This window comes from Zophobas morio, unplaced genomic scaffold (genome assembly GCF_036711695.1).
Source record: "Zophobas morio isolate AGI-343-1 ecotype UQ-CSIRO unplaced genomic scaffold, CSIRO_AGI_Zmor_V1 ptg000030l, whole genome shotgun sequence".
In the NCBI taxonomy this organism is placed as follows: Eukaryota; Metazoa; Arthropoda; class Insecta; order Coleoptera; family Tenebrionidae; genus Zophobas; species Zophobas morio.
The window spans coordinates 1,839,126-1,862,209 of record NW_026972135.1 but is presented as its reverse complement, the minus strand read 5'-3'; the positions used below and the strand labels follow the sequence as shown (position 1 = coordinate 1,862,209).

At 30.2% G+C, this 23,084-nt stretch overlaps 2 protein-coding genes across 2 annotated transcripts; both read right to left on the bottom strand.

Moving 5' to 3' along the window:
* Positions 1-1,330: 1,330 nt before the first annotated feature.
* On the bottom strand, positions 1,331-2,681 carry LOC135137878 (uncharacterized). Its single transcript, XM_064067640.1, has 3 exons — positions 2,624-2,681; positions 2,483-2,572; positions 1,331-2,436 (listed from the first exon to the last, which is right to left on the bottom strand). Exons 1-3 carry the CDS (start codon positions 2,679-2,681, stop codon positions 1,331-1,333), a joined length of 1,254 nt encoding a protein of 417 aa, XP_063923710.1.
* A 4,269-nt stretch (positions 2,682-6,950) lies between these two features.
* LOC135137877 (uncharacterized) lies at positions 6,951-21,911 on the bottom strand. Its single transcript, XM_064067639.1, has 15 exons — positions 21,869-21,911; positions 21,662-21,813; positions 21,386-21,606; positions 21,238-21,341; positions 20,979-21,181; positions 20,583-20,921; positions 20,333-20,526; positions 19,946-20,283; positions 19,754-19,896; positions 12,287-12,351; positions 11,900-12,237; positions 11,708-11,850; positions 9,308-9,853; positions 9,021-9,223; positions 6,951-7,114 (listed from the first exon to the last, which is right to left on the bottom strand). The coding sequence occupies exons 6-14, from the start codon at positions 20,838-20,840 to the stop codon at positions 9,191-9,193; spliced, it is 2,058 nt and encodes a 685-aa protein (XP_063923709.1). The 5' UTR covers positions 20,841-20,921; positions 20,979-21,181; positions 21,238-21,341; positions 21,386-21,606; positions 21,662-21,813; positions 21,869-21,911; the 3' UTR covers positions 6,951-7,114; positions 9,021-9,190.
* Between the last annotated feature and the right edge of the window lie 1,173 nt (positions 21,912-23,084).

Sequence of the window (23,084 nt, the reverse complement as noted above, 5' to 3'; positions counted from 1 at the left end):
GAAAAAAGTTGGAAATTTTATAACAGGGAGGACTGAAAAATTGCTCCTCTGAAAAAGCTGTCTAAAAATTCATAAAAAAATTCTACACTGTATATTTCGACATGTTGACTCGAAACATGGTAATTTTATTGTTTAGGACCAAAATTTTTGAAATATTCCTTTTCAAATTCCATTTTTTCAAAAAGTTCGAAAAACTTTGACAATTCTGGAGAGATGGTAGGAGTTTACGAAGAAACGAGGTTGAAAGTAAATTTTGGAAGTCGAGATCTATAGAAAAATCTTTAGGTAATTTTACTAGATAGTTGAGAAAACGTCCACATTTTCATAAGAAATACTGAAAAATTTAGCGTTTGAAAACGTTATATAAAAATTCAGAAAAAATTCTGAAATATAGATTTTTACCTACTCAAAATGTAGCGGCGTTTTTGGTCGCGGAGTAAGATTTTAAAAACAAGAAATTCTCTCTGGAAACGAAATCTTCGAAAAATTCTGCCATCTAAATCTCAACGTGGTTATTAGGAAAACTTGCGTGTTTATGAGTTCGGAGAAACATTTTAGAAATATTCGGTTTAAAAGTAAAGTTAAAAAAATCTAAAAATTGCGAAATTTCGTGAGGCGATTCTGGAAAAAGTAAAAAAGTATTGAAAAATGGAGATTTTGAAAAAGATGTCTTAAAATTCATAAAAAATTCTAAGGTAGAAATAGATCTAGAGAAAATCAGTGACCATAACTTTTCAAAATTTTCGAAATATTTTATTTAAAAAATTGTCATATTTCACATCAGCAATTTTGGAAAAATGATATTAATATTTGAAGAAATGAAGCCGAAATAAGTTTTGGAAGAATTTTAAAAAACTTTTAGATGTCAGTCAACAAAAAAATTCTTTGGCAAAGTTTCAACGACGTTCGAGAAAAAATATGCAAAACATTGAAAAAATAAAAGTCTTGAATTTTAAACCTGTTGGTTGTATTCTAAGTACACATAAATAACACAGCAATAAAAAAAGTAGATAGTCCTAATAAATATGAAGTGAATTCTTAATTTAGACATTTTTCGAAAGTTATACATATCATAAAATTTTAAAGTCTTTTGGAACAGCGATAATGAAGGATTTAATGACAACCTACGTCAAACTCGGGCACCAGTTTTTTTATGTCACAATAGTACTAATACGACAAAGGTTATTGTGGCAGTTAAACACAAAAGAGGGAACAAACTAATTCCAAGAGAGTACTTTGAAACTGTATAGCTTTATTTGAAAAAAAAAGTCATTGTATACATCCTTCACCCGGTAATTATAATAATACCAACTTTAGAAAAATTGTAAAGTTAGTTTTTTTTCTCTAACAATTCTATAATTTCATTGGCCGAATCCGCTTTTCCAGGAAGCTCAACTTTAACGATTTTCCCGAAAACCTCAGACATATTTACACAATTCTGTTGCCACTTACCCTCACCTATGTCTTTAAGAAGCTTCGACAGGTCTTTAAAAGAGTTTTCTAATTTTAATTTTTGAATTGTTTCCAAAAGTGTTTTAATAGACGAAAGCCACTTCTGTTCCAAATTCTCGTTACAAACTCTAGTATCGGTGAAGAATTTCCTCAACACTGTAACCAAATTTTCCTTAGAGGTTTCACCGTAATTATATATAGTGATTTCAGTCAAAACGTAGACCAGTCCATCTGAACAATAGTCAACCTCACCCCCCAACTTATTAATAATTACGAAAAATTGTGGCTCGGAATTCATCTGTTCCCCTATTAATTTCCCCAAATCGAAATGAGGAGCTAGAGTTTCTAACAAATAACCCAAAACGGAAATTCCTCCATCTTCGTTCAAGATCTTTGCAAAGTCTAAGTGAAGTTTTTTTTCTTTTAGAATTTCCATGCTTCCAAATGGGGCGAAAAATTCTCCCAGACCTTGATAGATCCCGATTAGCCACTTAAAATCCCCCCGATTTTGCGTAGAAACGTCACCCATGACACTTTCAAAGCTAGACAAAGAAGTTTTTAATTTATCGGACGTTATTTTTGAGATGTGCAAAGCAGTGGCTAAAGCTTCACACCGAGAAGAGTAGTCGATGCTCAAAGGTGTCAAAATCCCCGACAATTTTTCAGACATTTCGTCTGAAATCAGCTGCGGGTCGAATTGGTACCCCTGTTTTTGGCCAATAGAGAAAATCTCTTTGGGTAAAACCGGGTTTTTGAAATATTTTTCAAAACTGGTTTCCTTGATGTTCCAGGTTTTGTCAGAGACACCACCCGGTATATAAACCCCTATTCCTTCCTCGTACGAGAAGGCAAAGGCGTCTCCTGATAGACCATCGTAGAAAACACTAGTGTTGTGACGATGGTCCAAAACGGCCACTTTTTGGTGCTTCCTGCTGTAGGGAAAGTGGAGTCCGAGATGGGCGTTTACGTAGTAGGACAAACGGTCTGTGAAATCGCAACTAATGACAAATTTTTGGTGATTGTAATTTACCTAAGTCGTTTTTGGTGCTTTCGAAGCTTCCGCTAGAGTCATCATCGATGTCTTTTTTAGGGTGGTGTTTACCCCAACCTCTTTTATTTCCTTAAAAAAAAATTTTTGTTTTGTTAAAAATGACGATGATTATTTACAAACCATGCGACGCCACAGTGGCAATTGCGACGAAAAACGCGACAAAGTAAGTAAGCTTCATGGTTGGACTCAAAAGTGGAACTAATTCCTAGTTCTGGTTAAATTTATTTCGTTGACGTCTTTGTTTTTAAAATGGCACGAATTTTGAATTTTCAAAAATAACGTGTATTTAGGTTTATGCAAATTTTTATGAGATTCTTTGTTGATAAAGATATCGTGTTTATGACTGCAGAGGCAAAAATATGTACATGTTTATTTAAAAAAAGGGTACAAGTATGTGGTAGAAATATCTGAAAACAAAGGAAAAAGCTTCACAACACAAAAATTTATTTGGTCATAAAAATGTATTTGAATGGAAGTTCCATTTGTTTTTATTTTATGGTTGTGTTATTTTTTACTGCAGTGATAACGATTATCAACTCTGCTTGAATTATGTATCACATTTTTATCTACAATGTACTTTTATCACTCTTTGATTTTTAGTTTTTTGCCGTTTAATATGTAGGCTGTCCGTAATGCACCCATAACCTGATGCGTTGAAAACAGATACAATTTTTTGTATTAATCGTTTCTACATTTGCGTGTGTTAAGTCAATATTTTGGTGGTTGTCATAATTGATTTTTTCAACTTTAGCTCAAGTGAGTATAATGACAAAATATATTTTTCTATAAACTTTTGCATTAATTTTTTGAAAAATTTAAAAATTCAATATTCCGAAAGAAATTTTGGAGAATCAAAAACCCAGAAACTGAAAATTTGGGTCACTGAGAAATCTAAAAGTTACAAAATTGTAAAATCCCAAACCCGAAAAATGGAAAAATTGCAGAAGTGAAAAATTCAGAAATGCAAAAATCGAAATGTTCAGATCGGAAAACGAAAAGTCGCAAAATTCATCAAACGAAAATTGGAAAATTGAAAAATTAAAAATCGAACTAGTGAAAATCGAAAAATTAATGAACAGAAACTAAAATGTCTAAGAGTAAAGAAAAAAATGCAAAATGAAATTCGAAAAATAAAAAATCAAAATTGCGAAATTCTAAAAATCCAGAAATGGAAAAATAATAAACCAAAAATCCACCAACTGAAAAATTGAGATATCGGAAAATTAAAAATTGCAAAATAAAACAAAAATTAATATTTTATCTAAAAATGATAAAAAACAAAAAACTGAAAAATGGAATGATTGAAAAATAGAAAAATTACAAAATGAGGAATTAAAAATTCAAAATTTTGACATTGAAAAATCGAAAAACTGAAAATCAAAGCAAGTGAAAAATTAAAAATCGAAAAATTAAAAAATCTACAGATTGAACAAACATTGAATATATTGAAAAATGAAAAATCGGGAATTTTAAAATAGAGTGACGGAGAAATTTAAAGATTACAAAACTATAAAACAAAAAAAATTGTTAATCCTAAAATTGAAAATACGACAAGAAAAATCGAAAAGTATAAAATTAGGAATCGAAAAACTGCAAAATTGAAAAATCGAAAAAATTCCAAAAAAAGGGAAAATAATGAAAATGGGCAAAAACTCAAAAATCAAAAATCGAACAATTGAAAAATTAATAAAATTAATTGAAAAATTGAAAAAATAAAAATCAAGATATTGCAAAACTGAAAAATCCAAAAATTGCAAAATTGTCAGTTGATAAAGTCGGAAATTGCAAAAAGGAAAATAGACACATTAAAAATCGAGAAAAAATTAAAATACCTGAAAATTAAATAACTAAAATTGAGAAAATTCGAAAAGTTGCAAGATTTTAAACTTAAGGAATGCAAAAATTGAAAAACCAAAGAATCTTTTGAATGAAAAATTGAATGATGCAAACACGAAAAATTAAAATACCGCCATAAAAATGGAAGAATTAATAAATAATAAAATGAAAAAATTAAAGAATTGTTAACCAAAAACACAAAAAATTGAAGAAACGAAAAATTCAAGAATCGAAAAATTCAAAATCGGAAAATGAAACAAAAACAAAAATTAAATTAGTAATAATTATAAGAACCAAAATTTAAAAATGAAAATCGAAAAACTAAAATAATGAACATTGGAAAAAATTAAAAAATGTAAAATCGAGAATAGAAATCTATGACTGAGAAATCTAAATATTAAAAAAATGTGAAACTGAAGAATTGTCTAATTGAAACATCGGTAAATTGAAAAATCGAAAGATCGAAATAATGAAAAATGAAAAAATTGAAAAACTAAAAAATTGCTAATCGTAAAATTGAAGAAATGAGAATTTGAAAAGTCAAAAAGTAAAAAATCGAATAACGAAAAGCAACAAAATTGAAAAATCGAAATATAGTTCTATAAAGACGAAAAATGAAGAAAATGAAAAAATAAAAATGGAGAAAAATTTAAAATATCTAAAAACGAAATAATGAAAACTGGGAAAAATTGAAAAATCAAAAATAGAACAATTGAAAAAAAAATCGAGAAGTTAAAAATTTGAAAAATTTAAAAATGAAAAAAACGAAAAAATGAAAACAGAAAAAGTCTAATTACTGAAAAGTCGAAAATTGTAAAAACGCAGTCTTGAAGAAGGACGAAATCAAAAGATTCCAAAAATTGTAAAATAAAAATCGCAAAACTAAAATAATTAAAATGGGATAAAGCCGAAAAATTAAAAATTGAACAATTAAAAAATTAACAAAATTAGTCGAAAAATCTTAAAAATTGAAAATAATAAAAATCGAGATATTGAAAAATTAGAAATGCAGAAATTGAAAAATCGATAAAAGAAAATCCAAAAAAATAAAAAATTTCCAAAATCAAACAATTGTCAATCGAAAATTTGGAAAAACGACAATTGAAAAATAAAATAACGGGAAACGGAGACTTGCAAAATTTAAAAATCGAAAAATTGCAAATAACAAAGAAACAGATATTTAAAAATTGAAATGTTGAAAAATTGTAAAATCTAAAAATTACGAATTGTCAGTTGATAAAAGTCGAAAAATGAAAAAAGGAAAGTAGAAACATTAAAAATTAAAATATCTAAAAATTAAATAACTAAAATTGGGAAAATTTGAATCGTAAGATTTTAAAATTAAGGAATGCAAAAATTGAAAAACCAAAGAATCTTCTAATTGAAAAATTGAATAATTGCTAACACGAAAAATTAAAATACCTTAATAAAAATTGAAGAATTGAAAAATACTAAAATTAAAAAATTACAGAATTGTTAACCAATACTCCAAAAATTCAAAAATCGAAAAATTAAAATCCGAAAATGAAACAGAAACAAAAATTAAATTAATAATTATAAAAACCAAAAATTGGAAAATAACAATAAAATATCTAAAATAATGAAAATTGAGAAATAAAAAATGGAACAATTGAAAAATTAAAATCAGAGAAATTAAAAAATTAGAAATTGAGAAATTGTGAAAAAAAAAATCGAAAAGAAATGTGAATAATCGCAAAATTGAAGAATCGGGAAACAACATTTTCAAAAAACTGAAAAATAAAAAATTGATAAACTTAAAAATGAAAAATCGAGAATAAAAAACTGGGATGATTGAAAAATCTAGAAATGTACAAAATGTAAAACTGAAAAATCTTCTAATTGAAACATCGGTAAATCGAAAAATTAAAAATCTGGCAAAATTTAAAACGAAATAATAAAGTCTGGGAAAAATCGAAAAAACAAAAACAATTGAAAAAAAAAAACCGAGAAATTGAAAATTCGAAAAATTCACCTAGGGAATAATAACATTTATCTGTTAAAAATACTTTTACTTAATTACTAAATTTTTCCTAAATGATGATATTAACTGACAATTTTGAATATTCACTGGCAAGTAATTGAAAATTCTAACTCCCATACAATCAGTTGCTAACACACCAACATTACAACGTTTAAACGGAACATGAATCTGATGTTTTTGTCGGGTATTTACTTTATGTACGTTATGGACATACGTTAGATTATGTCGGTTTTTATAAATGTGAACACTCATTTCAAATATGTATAATGACGGAAGAGTCAATATATTTAATTTTTTAAAAAGGCTTTTGCAGCTTGTATGTTTACTTGCACCGGCAATTGTTCTGATGGCACGTTTTTGACTAATAAACACATTGGCTGCGCTTGGTGACCCACCCCATAAACAAATACCATACCTAATTCTGGATTCCACATGAGCATGGTATATATTAACCAATTGATCAATATTTAAAATTATCTTTAAATTTCTTAGAAGATAACACAGTGAGTTTAATTTTGGAACCAGTATTTTGGCATGTGACTTAAAGTTGAGGTTTGTATCTACCATAAGATCTAGAAATTTTATGGTGTCGACAGTGTTATGCTGTAGATTTGAACATTTGAGATCTATATACTTACAGGTGTTTTGGCGATTACGAAATCTTATAACTTGTGTTTTTTCAGAGTTTATATAAATGTTGTTGGTGGAAAACCAGGATTGGAGATTCGTCATTAAAATATTAACCTCTCTTTCTAATTGAACTTCATTGCGATCTGAAATTATAATCGACGTGTCATCAGCATATAAAACAGGTGATACATTTTTAAAGATGCTTTCAATGTCGTTTACGTAAAGAAGGAAGAGAATGGGTCCCAGAACTGATCCCTGGGGCACACCTACATCTATGTCAATTATGTTAGAACTGATTTGATTTTTAAAATTTTCTTTATTGGTATTCGGAATTACAACGTACTGATGCCTGTTCTCGAGGTAGGATACTACCCAATCCAAGCTATTACCTCTACATCCATAAGAGAATAATTTGGTTATCAACAGATTATGATTTACGCAGTCGAATGCCCTGCTGAGATCACAAAAGATCCCAACAGGACACTCTCCCGCCTCTATTTTTGAAACAACATTGTTATACAAATCAATCATGGCAGTATTTGTGGAAAGATTATTACGAAAACCATGCTGGTATTTACTAAGTACATTATGATTGTCTAAAAATTTTTGTAAGCGACACAAAAATGCTTGTTCAAAAATTTTTGAAAAACTAGAGCTAATTGCAACAGGACGGTAGTTCTCCATGCAAGCCTTATCTTTTTTCTTATGTATGGGAATAATTTTTGATGTTTTTAGTAATTCCGGGAACTGACCCTTTTCAAACGACAAATTTATAAGGTACGTTAGAGGAGTTATAATTGCAGAGAGTACTTTTTTAATTATGGCTGGCGGAATATCGTCTGGTCCGGCCGACCATTTAGGTTTTATTTTATTTTTCACAAGAGAAAGCAACTCTTCCTCCACATACGGATGAAGAAATAAAGTTTGATTAACACCATCAATATTATGACTATCGGCTGGTGTATTATTCCTCACTGAAATATTTTTTATGAGATCTTTAGGGGCTTGCTTGAAGAACTCGTTGAAGCTATCTGCAACTAAAGATGGATCATTTAAAAGAGTATCTTTTACTGAAATTTCGATGTTATTAGAGATCTCTGGTTCGTTGTGTGTTAATTCTGAAATAATTTTCCATAAAGTTTTGTTAGGGTTATCGGATGTAAAAATTTTGTTTTGAAAAAATCTCCTTTTACTATTTCTAACCAATTTTAAATGAATAAGTTTAGCTTGTTTATAAATGCAGGATAGCTGAGGGTAGTTACTTTTCATAATGTACAGATCTTTTAGCTTAATACTTGATGTTAAAATTTCTGAGTTTATCCACCTCCTACTATACGTATCTGTCTTAGTTGTACGCATTTTAAGTGGGAATTGGTCCTCGAAATGACTCCGAAAGATTCCATAAAAGTAATCAAATGCATCATTTAAATCATTCAAACAGTACAAACCATCCCAATCTTGATTTACCAACCGACAGAGGAATTTTTGAATATCAGCATTTCTAAAAATTCTCTTTAACTCATAGACCTTATTATTTGTTTTAGGGGTAATTTTAAAAATATCAGTTTCATAATAAACTGTCCTGTGATCTGAAACAATATTGTCGAAAACATAACATGTTCCGTTCTCAATGTTAGTGAAAGCATGATCAATAATAGAAACAGTTGATTGAGTAACACGAGTTGGCCACCAGACTTTATCAGCTAACCCATACGATTTTAATAAACTACATAAGATGTCGTAATCATTACATTCTATAAACGAATTTATATTAAAATCACCGCACAAAATGATTTTATTGTAAGGTTTGAAAGTTGAATTTAGCGCATCGTTTAGATTGTCCATAAATGTCTTAAGATCTCCATCTGGAGATCTATAACAAGTTATTACAATAACTGAAGTGTTATTTTGTAAGAGTTTGACAGCACATAGTTCGATGTGTTTATCTACGCAGAACGCATTCAACGAAATTTTTTCCCAACACATGTCCATCTTTAACCAAATAGCGACACCTCCACCCCTCGAAGAGAGGCGATTATAGTGACTTACCAATTTAAATTCATCGATACTATTACTGTTTATCGAGGCCGAATTTGACCATGTTTCCGTCAGACAAAGAATTTTTACACTCCTGCATTTAGAAAGTTCAACCTCCAAAAGTCGGCTCTTGTTAGGATTCAGACTTTGAACATTTAATAACATGACTTCTGGAGCAAAAATTACTTCTGAGTAGGCTGATTCTTCTTCTTCCACTGAAAAAACTTATCAATGCATGCCCCTTTCGGCCATATGGTAGAGTCCATAGCCTTAGAAAAATTATAACTATACAAAGAAACCTTAAAAGACGAATACTGTAGAGGATGTTTTGATGGTAAGGTCTCACACAGCACTTCTTTGAACATCGGTTTCAAATAGCCGATTACGTCCGCTTCTGTCGTAGATGGATGGAGTCGGTACACGTGCAGATCGATGAATTTCGGAACGGTCTGTAGCGTTGCCACCCCATTTGCGTTTTCTTCACTTTCGCCTACTATCACCCGTTGCCTCTTACGTGAATTCCGGTGTTTGCTAGTTTGCCATTCGTCCTGCTTAGGGACCACGCTTGTATCATTTTGCCCTCTTTCATCTGGTTTGGTTGATTCGTTGACGGAATTCATGTCAGTATTATTATTTACATTCAAACTGATTGATTTCGAAGTTTTTGCACTATCATTTTGTTTGTTCTTCTTAACGTTTTTGTGGAGAGACTGATGTTTTATATCTCTCTTCTCCAAGGCTGGAGCACCCTGATTATCTATGTTGTTATCACCTTTTTTAGCACCGTCACTTTCTCTAAGAGCTCTTATTTGTTCCCTCAGTTCATTAATTAAAATGTCTTTTTGCTTCACAATGTAATTAAAGAAATCGAAGAAATGTGAAATTAAAAGAATCCAAATATTGTAAAATAGAAATCGAAAAATTAAAACAATTAAAATGGGATAAAGTCGAAAAATAAAAAATCGAACAATTGAAAAATTAACAAAATTAATTGAAAAATTATAAAAACCAAAAATTGGAAAATAACAAAAATATCCAAAATAATGAAAATTGAGAAATTAAAAATGGAACAATTGAAAAATTAAAATCAGAGAAATTAAAAAATTAGAAATTGAGAAATTGTGAAAATAAAAAATCGATAAGAAATGTTGAACAATCGTGAAATTGAAGAATCGGGAAACTACATTTTCAAAAAACTGAAAAATAAAAAATTGATAAACTAAAAAATGAAAAATCGAGAATAAAATACTGGGATGATTGAAAATCCTAGAAATTTACAAAATTGTAAAACTGAAAAATCTTCTAATTGAAACATCAGTAAATCGAAAAATTAAAAATCTGGAAAAATTTAAAACGAAATAATGAAAACTGGGAAAAATCGAAAAATCAAAAACAATTGAAAAAAAAAATCGAGAAATTGAAAATTCGAAAAATTGAAAAATCAAAAAAATGTAAAAATGAAAACCGAAAAAGTCTAATTGCCGAAAAGTCGAAAATTGTAAAAAACGCAACCTTGAAGAAAGACAAAATTAAAAGAATCCAAAAATTGTAAAACAAAAATCCAAAAACTAAAATAATTAAAATGGGGCAAAGTCGAAAAATCAAAAATCGAACAATTGAAAAATTAACATTAATTGAAAAATTTAAAAAATCGAAAAAATGAAAATCGAGATATTGAAAACCTAGAAATTATTGAAAAATCGAAATATACTGCAAAATTGTGAAATTAAAAAATTGAAAAAGAAAATTGAGCAATTCGTAAAACTGCAAAATCGAGAAATTGAAGAACTGAAAAATCAAATAATTCGAAAATCAAAAAATTATCATTCGAAAAATTGAAGAGACAAAAATTGAAAAATAAAAAATCGGAAAATGGAAATTCGCAAAATTGAAAAATCGAAATATTGTAAAAAATTAAAATACAGAATATTTAAAAATATTTACAAACAAGGAAAACTTAAATACCTACCTAAAAATTGGAGAATTGAAAAATGGTAAAATTCCTACACCTATTATTGAAGAATGAAAAATACAAGAATCGAAAAATTGAAAATCGGAAAATCAAAAACAAAGATTAAAATCATAATTATAAAAACCAAAAATTGGAAAATGGAAATCGAAAAATTAAAAATCGAGAAAAATTAAAATATCCAAAAACGAAATAATTAAAATTGAAAAAATCGAAAAATAAAAAATAGAACAATCGAAAGATTGAAAATTCGAAAAATTGAAAGAGTCTAATTAGTGAAAAATTGCAAAATACGGAACTTTGAACAAAAGAAAAATTTAATATCGCAAAGTAGGAAAATCACAAAAGTTTTTGATACAAGTAATCCAAATTAGATTTTTTGGCAGAGAAAAATTACACATTTTTGATTTGCTTAATGCTTCTAAAATTTCATTTTTTTTTCGAAAAAATTTACCTGTGACAATTCTCTAAGCATTTTTAATAATTCTGGAGAATTTACCTGACCTGACCTTACTTTGTTATGAATAAATAACAAAGGATCAACTATAATTTTTTTTATTTGTCTTTTACAAAAACTTGTTTGTTAAATTGTCAACTGGTATTAAAACAAACGAAGTTAGGAATACAGAACTTAAGTACGACAATGTAACATTCTTCAATATTTCTGTTGCCTGAAACGAGATTTTACAAAGAAATTAAAATAGTACAAACCAATAAATTAATACAGTACCATTAAACAAGGTGAGACGTAAGTAGGAGATCGTTTTAACGCGTTATCAATGCTGAAAAACACAAAATGAATTAAATATCCACCGAACGACAACTTGCCCAGAGTATGCATTGGCGCCCATTCTAGAACACTTCTAATAAACCCTGAAACACAATCATGGTTTTCGTACACTTAAAACTATCAAAAACGTACCACCTAGACCTTGCAACGTGCCAAAAATAAAAAAACTAATTCCAAAAACACATACGACCTTTTCGATACTGCCATAACTGGCAGCAAACCACCTACTATTCGAGTAATAATCAGAAGTTTTGTAAAATCCAGAAAAAAATATCGTTCCAAAAGTAGAAATAATTACAATCGCGTACCACCAAATGTTAACTCTTTTAGTACTAAACGTATTGTTCTGACGATGTGAATACAAGTAACCGAAAATCAACCCCCAGGCAAGTCCAGCTAAATTGGACATGGTACTTATCCAAGTCGCCTGCCACTCTTTGCTAAACGTAAATTTAAAATCGTACAATAACCTGTAAATAACGAAAAGGTAGTACCATTTTTTTTTAAATTAACACTTACTCTGGTGTTAATGCAGCACTGAATTCGAAGTCGTTCCATCTTAAGTAAAGGAAGGTCCACACGATCTGTAAGAAAAGTAATGTTTTGGAAACCAAGAACAGACGTCTTGGATTTTTTTGTGTCAACCATAAAATCAATAAACCAAGCACTGTCAGCTGAAAATCGACAGACAGATACCACGTGTGCAGCGAACACTTAAATAACAAATACAGTTATATTGTTGAAGAATTTGTAAAATGTTTTCCTGTACCGCTCCATCATCGAAAAAAAAGTTACTGATGTAGAGTAGGTTAATCCACCATTTTTCGTTACATTGTCTATGGTCGGGTCCCATTACTTGTTCCCAAAATGGTCCACGAGATAAACGTATAAACCATGTACTGTGTAAAGCGATAAGAATAACTTGTCCTGAAGTAAACCTTATATATCTTTTAACGATTTTGCGTAAAACATATCTGAAAGTAATATATTGGGCACGTCTCAAGTCACTGTAAAAATTAATTGTCATGAGGAAAGACGAAAGAACGAAGAATGTTTGAACAAATATAGCGAAATTGCCTAAACTAACAGAAATAGAAGAACTCGTTAGCTGAAATTAGAACATGTTTAGTATTGAACAATGATATATTTTTTGTTTCTTACTTTTTCAACTGTTTGAGGATTAGCTGTTGCAATCTGCAGAGCAGTAGCAATTCCATGTACTTGGATCGTAAAAAACGAGGCAAAAAATCGAATACCTTCGATTGTAGGTAAATAATTATTACCTTGTTTTCTAACGTTTTTGTTTATTATAGAATTGACGTTATCAAAAAATGAAAACGCGGAGAGAAAATTCTCCACTGAAACAAATTCTTATATTAAATACTAAAAACGTAATCAGGCGAATCTCACCAGGAGATATCTTTCCATCTTCATTTTTGACAGATTTCTTTCCATAAATCGCCAGCCACATTGAAGCGAGTACTGCAAAGCCCACGTAAGTTCCTAAAACCGTCCTAAAACTTCGACGTGAATTCAGGTGTTGAAATGAGTTGAGTTATATACAAAACAACAAGATCCTTCGTGTTTATAACATAATCGGATTCCTTCGTTTCGCAGTGTAACTGGTTAATTTGAGCATCGAGTCCTAAACGTCCATATTTTGATTTGTATATTCGTCCTAAGCACTCAGATGTTGTCTCATTGAAATTTTTACATTTCCAACTGGCACATATTCCGCGTCTTAGTAAATCGTAGCGATAGTTTCTTCTGTCTGAGCTCACTTTCTGCAAATGATCGTACCTCCAAAATATTGAAATTTGTTGACAATTTTCGTATTACCTCTATAATACTCCATCCAATGTTTGACTATGAACAATCTTTCGGCAATAATTCAATTGTAACCTTGCAGTAAATTGGCTTAAGATCACTACTGTAGTAGATGCATTTGTCGAAGTCGTCAAACCCGAACAGATTTGGAATCAATTTGTATTCTTCGTCTAAAACAAACAAAATAATATGTAACAGGTTTTAGAGCAGATGTACGAAGAACATGACTACAGTAATTACCAGTGATGGTTGCTGATGAAGAAATAATTTTTAATAACACGAATTTGACAAACACTAATTTTCTCCAAGTCATTTTGCTAAGAACCGATTTTGTAATCGGTATTACTAAAGGCTTCGTGAAACAACACTAGTTTTTGTCAAAAATAAGTCAACGGTTGTGCACACGTTTTTCATAAATATATAAAAAATGCAAATTATTGAAACTGCGGTATTAAACGCAACGTTTAAATAATATATCAACTCATTTTATTTGTAAATTATTATTAGCAATGTTTCAAGGAGGTTATGAGTCTGTGATAACGCGGTTTACGTACATACACTGTTTTGGAAAAAAAATTGAGAAACATTATTTTATCCTTGATTGGTAGTAGTCATAACAGAATAGTGTAATTTTGTTACTTTTTAGTGATAAATAAATTTTATGCAACCATATTTTTCTAAATTTTCGACAGAAGAATATTTCCCGTGCTCTGTTAGGACACTCATTTTTTGTAAAATATCTTGCAGGTTTTTACATGCCATTTCATCTACACTCCCCGGAGTATTTTCCAATCATTTAAACAATTGCTCTACTTAGGGTCAGCCCAATGGTCTCTAATCTAATTATACTTGTTTTAAGATGGTAAAATGGGTTTTTATATAGGCCACATTATGTTTGAGATGCCTTTCGACACTGTGTAGTCAAATTTCACAATAACTAAGCTTCGGATTTTAGGTCATTAAAAAATGAATAAAAGGAGACAATTTTAGGTCCCAAAATTGACCAATTAGGTTATAAAAATCTTAGTTTAAGTTAAAAACCTGGAGGAAAAAATATTTGCTCAACGAAAAAGCATACATGAAAAAAATATATATTAAAAAAAAAACATTAAACAAAACATTATAGAAACAAATATTTTGTGTAAGAAACAAAAAAATGATTAAATAAACAAACGATCTATAGTTACGTCCACTAATTCTAAGTTAGCGCAAAAAAATGGTGAAAAAAGCAAGTCGCATTTAACAAAAAATAAAATATTAATTCAGGTATTTAAAATGAGTTACAAAAGCAAATTACATATTTCTTTAAATTTTCGATTGTAAATTTACACCTTTGATCGCTTAAAACACTTTTAAGTTTTGAAAACGTGCGTGCGTTCCACACCACAATAAGTGATGGGTGCAAAATTAAATCTATGTTTTCATTTATGTATGTATTGTTGGTAACATTTTCATTACCGCAAATTACGTTAATTACTGAACATATAAAATCGTATCCTGGATTCTTTTTTAATAGAGAACATAATTTTTGGAACGCCATTTCCTCCACCTTTCCTGGTGTGTTTTTTAAAGATGTATACACTTTTTCCACAATTTCCATACTTTGGTTTAATTTTAAACCTATAGTTTCTAATTGTTCTATTGCATCTGCAATAATTTTAAAGTGAGTTTTAATGTACAAGAGTTCATTTTTAACGTTTGCTTTATTCAGGAATTCTTGAGCTTTTTTAATGCTTTGTGCATCTGTGGCTTCAAATGACATTTCAAACTAAAAATTTTCAATATAAGAATGACAGTAAAAAACCTGACTTTTTTTAAAACAACAAAGTGTTCTGTATAAAACAATGATGCTTGAATCCAAGTGCCCCACCTGGTTAATGCAGGTTCAGGTGGGAGAGGTGTATTTGGTAAACTGTTTTTATAAAACTCTACTCTTTTTGGTGCTTTTAAAAAGATTTTCTTAACAGTATTAATTATCCCATTGAAATCTGGATAATTCAGTATAATTGTTTCAGACACTAAATGTAACCCATGTGCCATACATGTTAAGTGTGTTATATTTTCATAAAACACGTTCAAATTAGTACCAGTTTTGATCATGTATAAAGCACCATCTGATAAATGCCCTACATAAATCGGTACAAAATTGGGTAAACTCATTGTCGGAACGAATGCTTAATAAAGTGTGTTTACTGGATTTATTGCTGTTCTTTTTATGTGCACCGCCACTGCAGTGTTGTTCAAAGTGTGATTTTTTTCGCACTTAAACTAGGAAACAAAAATGTGAACATAATTCAAGCTTCAGTATTTTAAATGTTTACTTACAACTTTTCCACACACTTTTCAGAATAACTCATTGTCTTTGGTTGAAGAAGGAAATTGAAAATTAATGTCCAACTTATTCCCTAACCATAATTTGATTTTATCTTTCATGGATGATTTTACCTGAGGATTCTTTACTGTATGCATAAAAATCAAAACCGGCCCCAGCACACTCACTAACACGCAAAAACACTCAGTATCAATAACAATAAACTTCTAAAATAAAATGCTTTTTCTGAGATTCACCTCCTTCCGGTTATAATCTAAATGAAATGCAGACCAGCGTTGTCAGTTGGCTTCTTCTAGCCAAAACAATGAATTCACGGAATATCAATATTGTGCAAGCACGTCCGTTTCGTTGGTCGTGGAATTCTATTTTAAGCCTTTTAAAAGTTACAATTAGGTCGTTTAATTAACATTTTACATCTCTAACGGTAAATTAGGCATTTTAGGTAGTAATAAATGGGCGTTAAATAAACAGAATTTTTAAATTTGGATAAATATATAAATTTCCCTGCAATGCCTGAAGTAGGTATAAAAAGGCACCTAAGATCCCAAGCCTAGTTATTAAGAAACAAAAAGGGGTTTAATTCAGGGTTATAGTTGTTCACATTTGAGTCATATACAGAATTAAAGTACGTAGCAAACATATCTTTAATCGTTTGGGAATCAGAGGACTGTAAATCTTGGTAGTGCATATTTTTCGGTACTCTAGATTTAGAATTGCCACCTTTAGAATTTACATGGTTAAAGAAGACTTTAGTATTATTATTAATGACTGCTGGATGAAATTGATGAAAGGCAAAGGCGGGCTACTAACATTGTTATTAGCAACATACCTAAGCCTCAATCTGCAAATGTTGAAGAAAAAATTGTCGATGATCTTAACATAGTAAAAGAAATCATTATAGGTGCTGGAATTTCGACAGAAATAGTAAAAGCGTTTCATATCGGGAAGCATTTGCCTTGAAAAAATCGTCTTATCAAAGTTATTTTACCAAACCCTGAAGTTGCTCAGAGTGTACTGCGAAATTATAAGTTCACTAGTAATATATACCTGAATAGAGATTTGACGCAGCTACAACAAGAGAAGTCATATTCTGTCCGTCAAAAATTTAAGAATCGTGTTCAAAATGGTGAGAAAAATATCAAACTTAAATGCTACAATGGAAAGCCCAAAATTATTGCAGTAAAAAACGAGTAGTTTTCCAGCAGATAACAGACAATAATTTTTATCGCTTTAATATAGTATATCAGAACACCAGGGGATTAAATAGAAAAATTTGTGACTTTTATTTAAATGTTTGTTCAACGGATGCAGATATTATTTTACTAACAGAAACTTGGCTGTATACAGATGTCTTTTCTAGTGAAATTTTTCCAAGTCATTTCAATGTTTATAGATGCGACAGAGAAAACAAAAGGGGAGGTGGTGTTTTGATCGGAGTCAATAACAAAGTCAAATCAAAAAATCTTTATGTATATGCAACTTTGTGGATAATACAGAGTTAGTAGGAGTCAAATTAGTTATTGAAGACATGCAATGGACTGTAGTAGTTGTATATATTCCTCCAGGTTCTGCTTGTACAGTATACTTACAACTTTTTGAGTATCTGGACCAATCTTGATCTTACCAATCCTGTGCTGCTGACCGGTGATCTTAATATAACAGAACTTAATGACTGCTTAACAGAAGAACGGTCTACGTACTTATTTAACATTTACAATCATTTTTTGTCTCTAAATAATCTCAGTCAGCATAACAATGTACTAAAAAGAAGAGGCAGAATTCTTGATTTAATAATTGCTACAAGTGATATTGCAAGTGAATTAAAAAAGCATGAAGACCCGCTAATTTCGGAAGATCATCACAATCCTTGCCTTGATATCAGTATTAACCTACGAAAAAAAAAGTATTCAAAGAAATTTTCTTAAAAAAGATGAATTAGTCTTCAATTTTCGCAAAGCGAATTTACTTAATCTCTGTAATGAATTATCGTCGGCGGATTGGTCATGTGTTCAAAATTGTGACGAAGTTGATGGTGCGTGCGATAATTTTTACCAAGTAATAAATGATAACTTTCTAAAATATGTGCCATTGTGCAGAATAGTTTCAAAAGGAACCTATCCAAAATGGTTTACTAAACATGTTATGGATCTTATAAAAGTGAAAAGGAAACATTGGAAGCATTACAGGAAATAAAAATTATTGTACCATTTAGACCAATATAAGGAGCTGAGAAACAGAATTAAGTATCAAATTCGCATAGAATATGCAAACTTTATCAAAGATTCGGAAAATTCAATCAAACAAGATCCCTAATTTATGTTCGTTTACAAACTTTGTATCTCAGGCTTTAGATCAGAGATTACAGGTGGATGAGGTCTACACTGTCCTGACAAAGGCATTTGACAAGGTCAACCACTATATCTTATTTAGCAAATTAGAAAAATTTGGAATATGTGATAGTTTAGTATTACTTATAAGATCTTTGTTAACTTGTAGGCAGCAGTATGTTGAGTATAGTCGGTATAGATCACAGATATTTTATGTAAACTCTGGAGTTGCTCAAGGCTCGAACTTGGGGCCTTTGTTGTTTATGATCTTTTTTAATGATATTATCACCTAAAGGGTTTCATTCTTGAACGTTGTATGAAGTTTTCAGACTTAGGTATAGTTGTGGATAACACTGTCTTTCGCCAATCACATTGAGTACATTTGCAATAATGCCATGAAAGTACTGGGTTTTGTAATCAGAAATACGGTTTATTTTAAGGACATCTTCAGTATTCGCTTACTCTATTACAGTCTGGTAAGGTCGAAGTTAGAGTATTGCAATATCGTTTGGTGCCCGTTCCAGCAAACCTATATGTCACTACTTGAAAACGTCCAGCGCAAGTTTTGTAAGTTCCTATACTTGAAAATGTTTGGCGTTTATCCTCAAAGGCACAGTGAACAAAATATACTATTAAATTTAGTTGATGAAACACCTTTGGCAGCAAGAAAGAATGTAAGTCGACTTATATTTTTGCAAAACATTATCAATAATACAATTAAATGTGATGACTTGTTTAGTGAAATGCACACTTATGTTCCAAGTTTCAACGGCAGGAATCCGATTATGTTTTATTACAGTAGACCAAATGCTTACCATCATTTCAACAGCTGTCTTATAGCTTGCTTAAGGTTATATAACTGTATAATGTATCATTTAAATATTGATATTTTTAGTGACAATGTTAAAAGTAAATCAATGAAACAAATATTACTAAATACGTATACACCAAAAACAAATGTTATTGTGTAGTACTGTGTAATTATGTTTATATTATATGTAAATTTTTTGTCCCAGTTTCGACAACTGTCTGTTGGAAATAATAAACGTTATTATTTTTATTATTAAAAATTGAAAAACTCAAACATTGAAAAATTTTAAACCGAAAGGTAGAAAGACCGCAGAAATTAAAGCAAATAATAATGTTAATAAGATAATACAACTTACTTAAAGTTTCTAAAACTTCAGTCTTTGTGAAAAAATTTCCATGTCAACTAGGGAAGTTCTGTCAAAATATGCTTTAACCAGTTTTTTTTATAAACTTATTTAAAATTACACGAGGGACAGTGAATAAAATGAACAAGACAAGACATAGCTTATATTTTTTATTTGTCTTTTTACAAAAACCTGTTTGTTAAATTTTCAATTGGCATTAAAACAAACGAAGTTAAGAATATAGAACTTAAATACGACAATGTAACATTTTTCAATATTTCTGTTGCCTAAAAGGGGATTTTACAAAGAAATTAAAATAGTACAAACCAATAAATGAATACAGTACCATTAAATAAGGTGAGACGTAAGTAGGATATCGTTTTAAAGCGTTATCAATGCTGAAAAACACAAAATGAATTAAATATGCACCGAACGACAACTTGCCCAGAGTATGCATTGGCGCCCATTCTAGAACATTTCTAATAAACCCTGAAACACAATCATGGTTTTTGTACACTTAAAAATACCAAAAACGTACCACCCAGACCTTGCAACGTGCCAAAAATAAAAAAACTAATTCCAAAAACACATACGACCTTTTCGATACTGCCATAACTGGCAGCAAACCACCTACTATTCGAGTAATAATCAGAAGTTTTGTAAAATCCAGAAAAAAATATCGTTCCAAAAGTACAAATAATTACAATGGCGTACCACCAAACGTTAACTCTTTTAGTACTAAATGCGTTGTTCTGAAGATGTGAATACAAGTAACCGAAAATCAACCCCCAGGCAAGTCCAGCTAAATTGGACATGGTACTTATCCAAGTCGCCTGCCACTCTTTGCTAAACGTAAATTTAAAATCGTACAATAACCTGTAAATAACGACAAGGTAGTACCATTTTTTTTTAAATTAATACTTACTCTGGTGTGAATGCAGCACTGAATTCGAAGTCGTTCCATCTTAAGTAAAGGAAGGTCCACACGATCTGTAAGAAAAGCAATGTTTTGGAAGCCAAAAACAGACGTCTTGGATTCTTTTGTGTCAACCATAAAATCAATAAACCAAGCAGTGTCAACTGAAAATCGACAGACAAATACCACGTGTGCAGCGAACACTTAAATAAAAGATGGGGTTACAATTTTTAAGAATTTGTAAAAGATTTTGCTTTACCGCTCCATCATCAAAAAAAAAGTTACTGATGTAGAGTAGGTTAATCCACCATTTTTCGTTACATTGTCGGTGGTCGGGTCCCATTACTTGTTCCCAAAATGGACCACGAGATAAACGTATAAACCATGTACTGTGTAAAGCGATAAGAATAATTTGTCCTGACGTAAACCTTATATATCTTTTGATGATTTTGCGTAAAACATATCTGAATGTAACATGTTGAACACGTTTCAAGTCACTGTAAAAATTAATTGTCATGAGGAAAAAGGAAAGAACGAAGAAAGTTTGAACGAATATAGAGAAATTGCCTATACTAACAGCAATAAAAGAAGTCGTTAGCTGAAATTAGAACTTCTTTAGTAGGTACTAATCAGTGACACTTTTTTTGTTTCTTACTTTTTCAACTGCTTGGGCGTTAGCTGTTGCAATCTGTAAAGCAGCAGCAAGTCCGTGTACTAGGATCACAGAAAACGACGCAAAAAATCGAATACCTGCGATTGTAGGTAAATAATTGTTAGGAGTACCTTGTTTTCTAACGTTTTTGTTTATTATAGAATTAACGTTATCAACAAGTGAAAATGCGGAGAGAAAATTCCCCACTGAAACAAATAGGTACTTATATTAAATACTAAAATCGTACTAAAGTAAATCTCACCAGAAGAAAATTTTCTATCTTCATTTTTGACAGATTTCTTTCCATAAATCGCCAACCATACTGAAACGAGTACCACAAAGACCACGTAAGTTCCTAAAACCGTCCTAGAACTTTGAAGTGTCGAAATAAACTGTGTTATTATTATTACCAAATAATACAGTCTTTAGTGGTTATAACATAACCGGATTCCGTCGTTTCGCAGTGTAACTGGTTGATTCGAGTACCAAGTCCTAAACGTCCATATTTTGATTTGTATATTTGACTTAAGCACTCAGATATTGTCTCGTTGAAATGTTCACATTTCCAACTGGCACAAATTCCGTGTCTTAGTAAATCGTAGCGATAGTTTCTTTTGTTTGAGCTCGCTTTCTGCAATACCTCCAAAAATAGTGAAATTTGAAGACGGCTTCAATTTTCGTACTACCTCTATAGTACTCCATAAAATATTTGTTTGTGAACCATCTTCCGGCGATAATTCAACTGTTACCGTGCAGTAAGTTGGGTTAAGATCAGTACTGTAAAAAATGCATTTGTCGAAGTCGTCAAACTTAAACAAATCTGGAATCAATTTGTATTCTTCGTCCAAAAAAAGAAAATAATAAGTAACAGGAAATATGGCTACAATAATTACCAGTGGTGGTTGCCGACGAAGAAATAATTTTTAATAAGACCAATTTTACAAATACGAATTTTTTCAAACTCATTTTATGTTGAACAACACTAGTTTTTGTCAGAAAAAAGTCAACCAATGTACCCACGTCTTTTACCAATAAATGGTTTAAAAAAATGCAAATTATTATTGAACGCTACGTTTAAATAATGTAATCAACTCATTTATTTGTTAATTATTATTAGCAATGTTTTAAGGAGGTTATGCGTCTGTGATAACGGTATTTACGTACATGCACTGTTTTGCAAAAAAACATTATTTTATGGTTGTATTAATTGGTAGCAGTCATAATATTGTACCGTGTGATTTTTCTTTTTGTGTCTTCTAATTCTATTAATGACCCACAAAAGTTATGATGTTTCCAGTCATAAGTTTCTATACAATCACACAATACTGACGTCATCGAGACAAGCAATTCTTCGTAAAGTTGATATTATTTTTGCAGTATAAAATGAAATACCAAATTTTATTCTTTTATTCATTAATATTAACATGTACATTAATAGTAACCACGAATTCATTATTTTTATTGCCAACGACTGAAACCTTGCTAGGTTTAAAAAATGACAAATTCAAAATCCAAAAAGCAAAAAACTGAGAAATCGAAAAATCCAGAACTCGAAAAGTCGAAATACTAAAAAATCACAAAACTGAAAGAAACATCCAAAAATTGGAAGATTAAAATACTGAAAACTTAGGAAATCGAAAAGTCAAAAAAGCAAAGTCGGAAAAACGCAAACTTAAAAATTAAAAATTGAAAAACTGAGCAACTGAAAAACTGAAAAATTTAATTGAGAAATCGGAAAGCTGAAAATTCAGAAACGTCAAAATTTGAGAAATTGAAAATTTTGAAGAACTGAAAAATCGAAAAATCGAAAATTTAAAACATTGAAAAATTAAAATATTGTAAAATTACAAAATGGACAAATCGAGAAAACAAACCTCGAAAATTTAAAAAATTGAAAAATCGAAAAGCCGAAAAGTAGAAAATCGAAAAATCGACGAATCAAAAAATCAAAACGTGGAAAAATTCAAAAACTGACAACAAAAAGATCGAAAAGTTAAAAATTCGGAAAATTGAAAAATTAAATTAAGTATACATAGAAGAACAGAAAACTCGAGAAATTGAAAAATCTAGAATTATAAAAATTGAAAATGAAGTAATAGAAAATTTTGA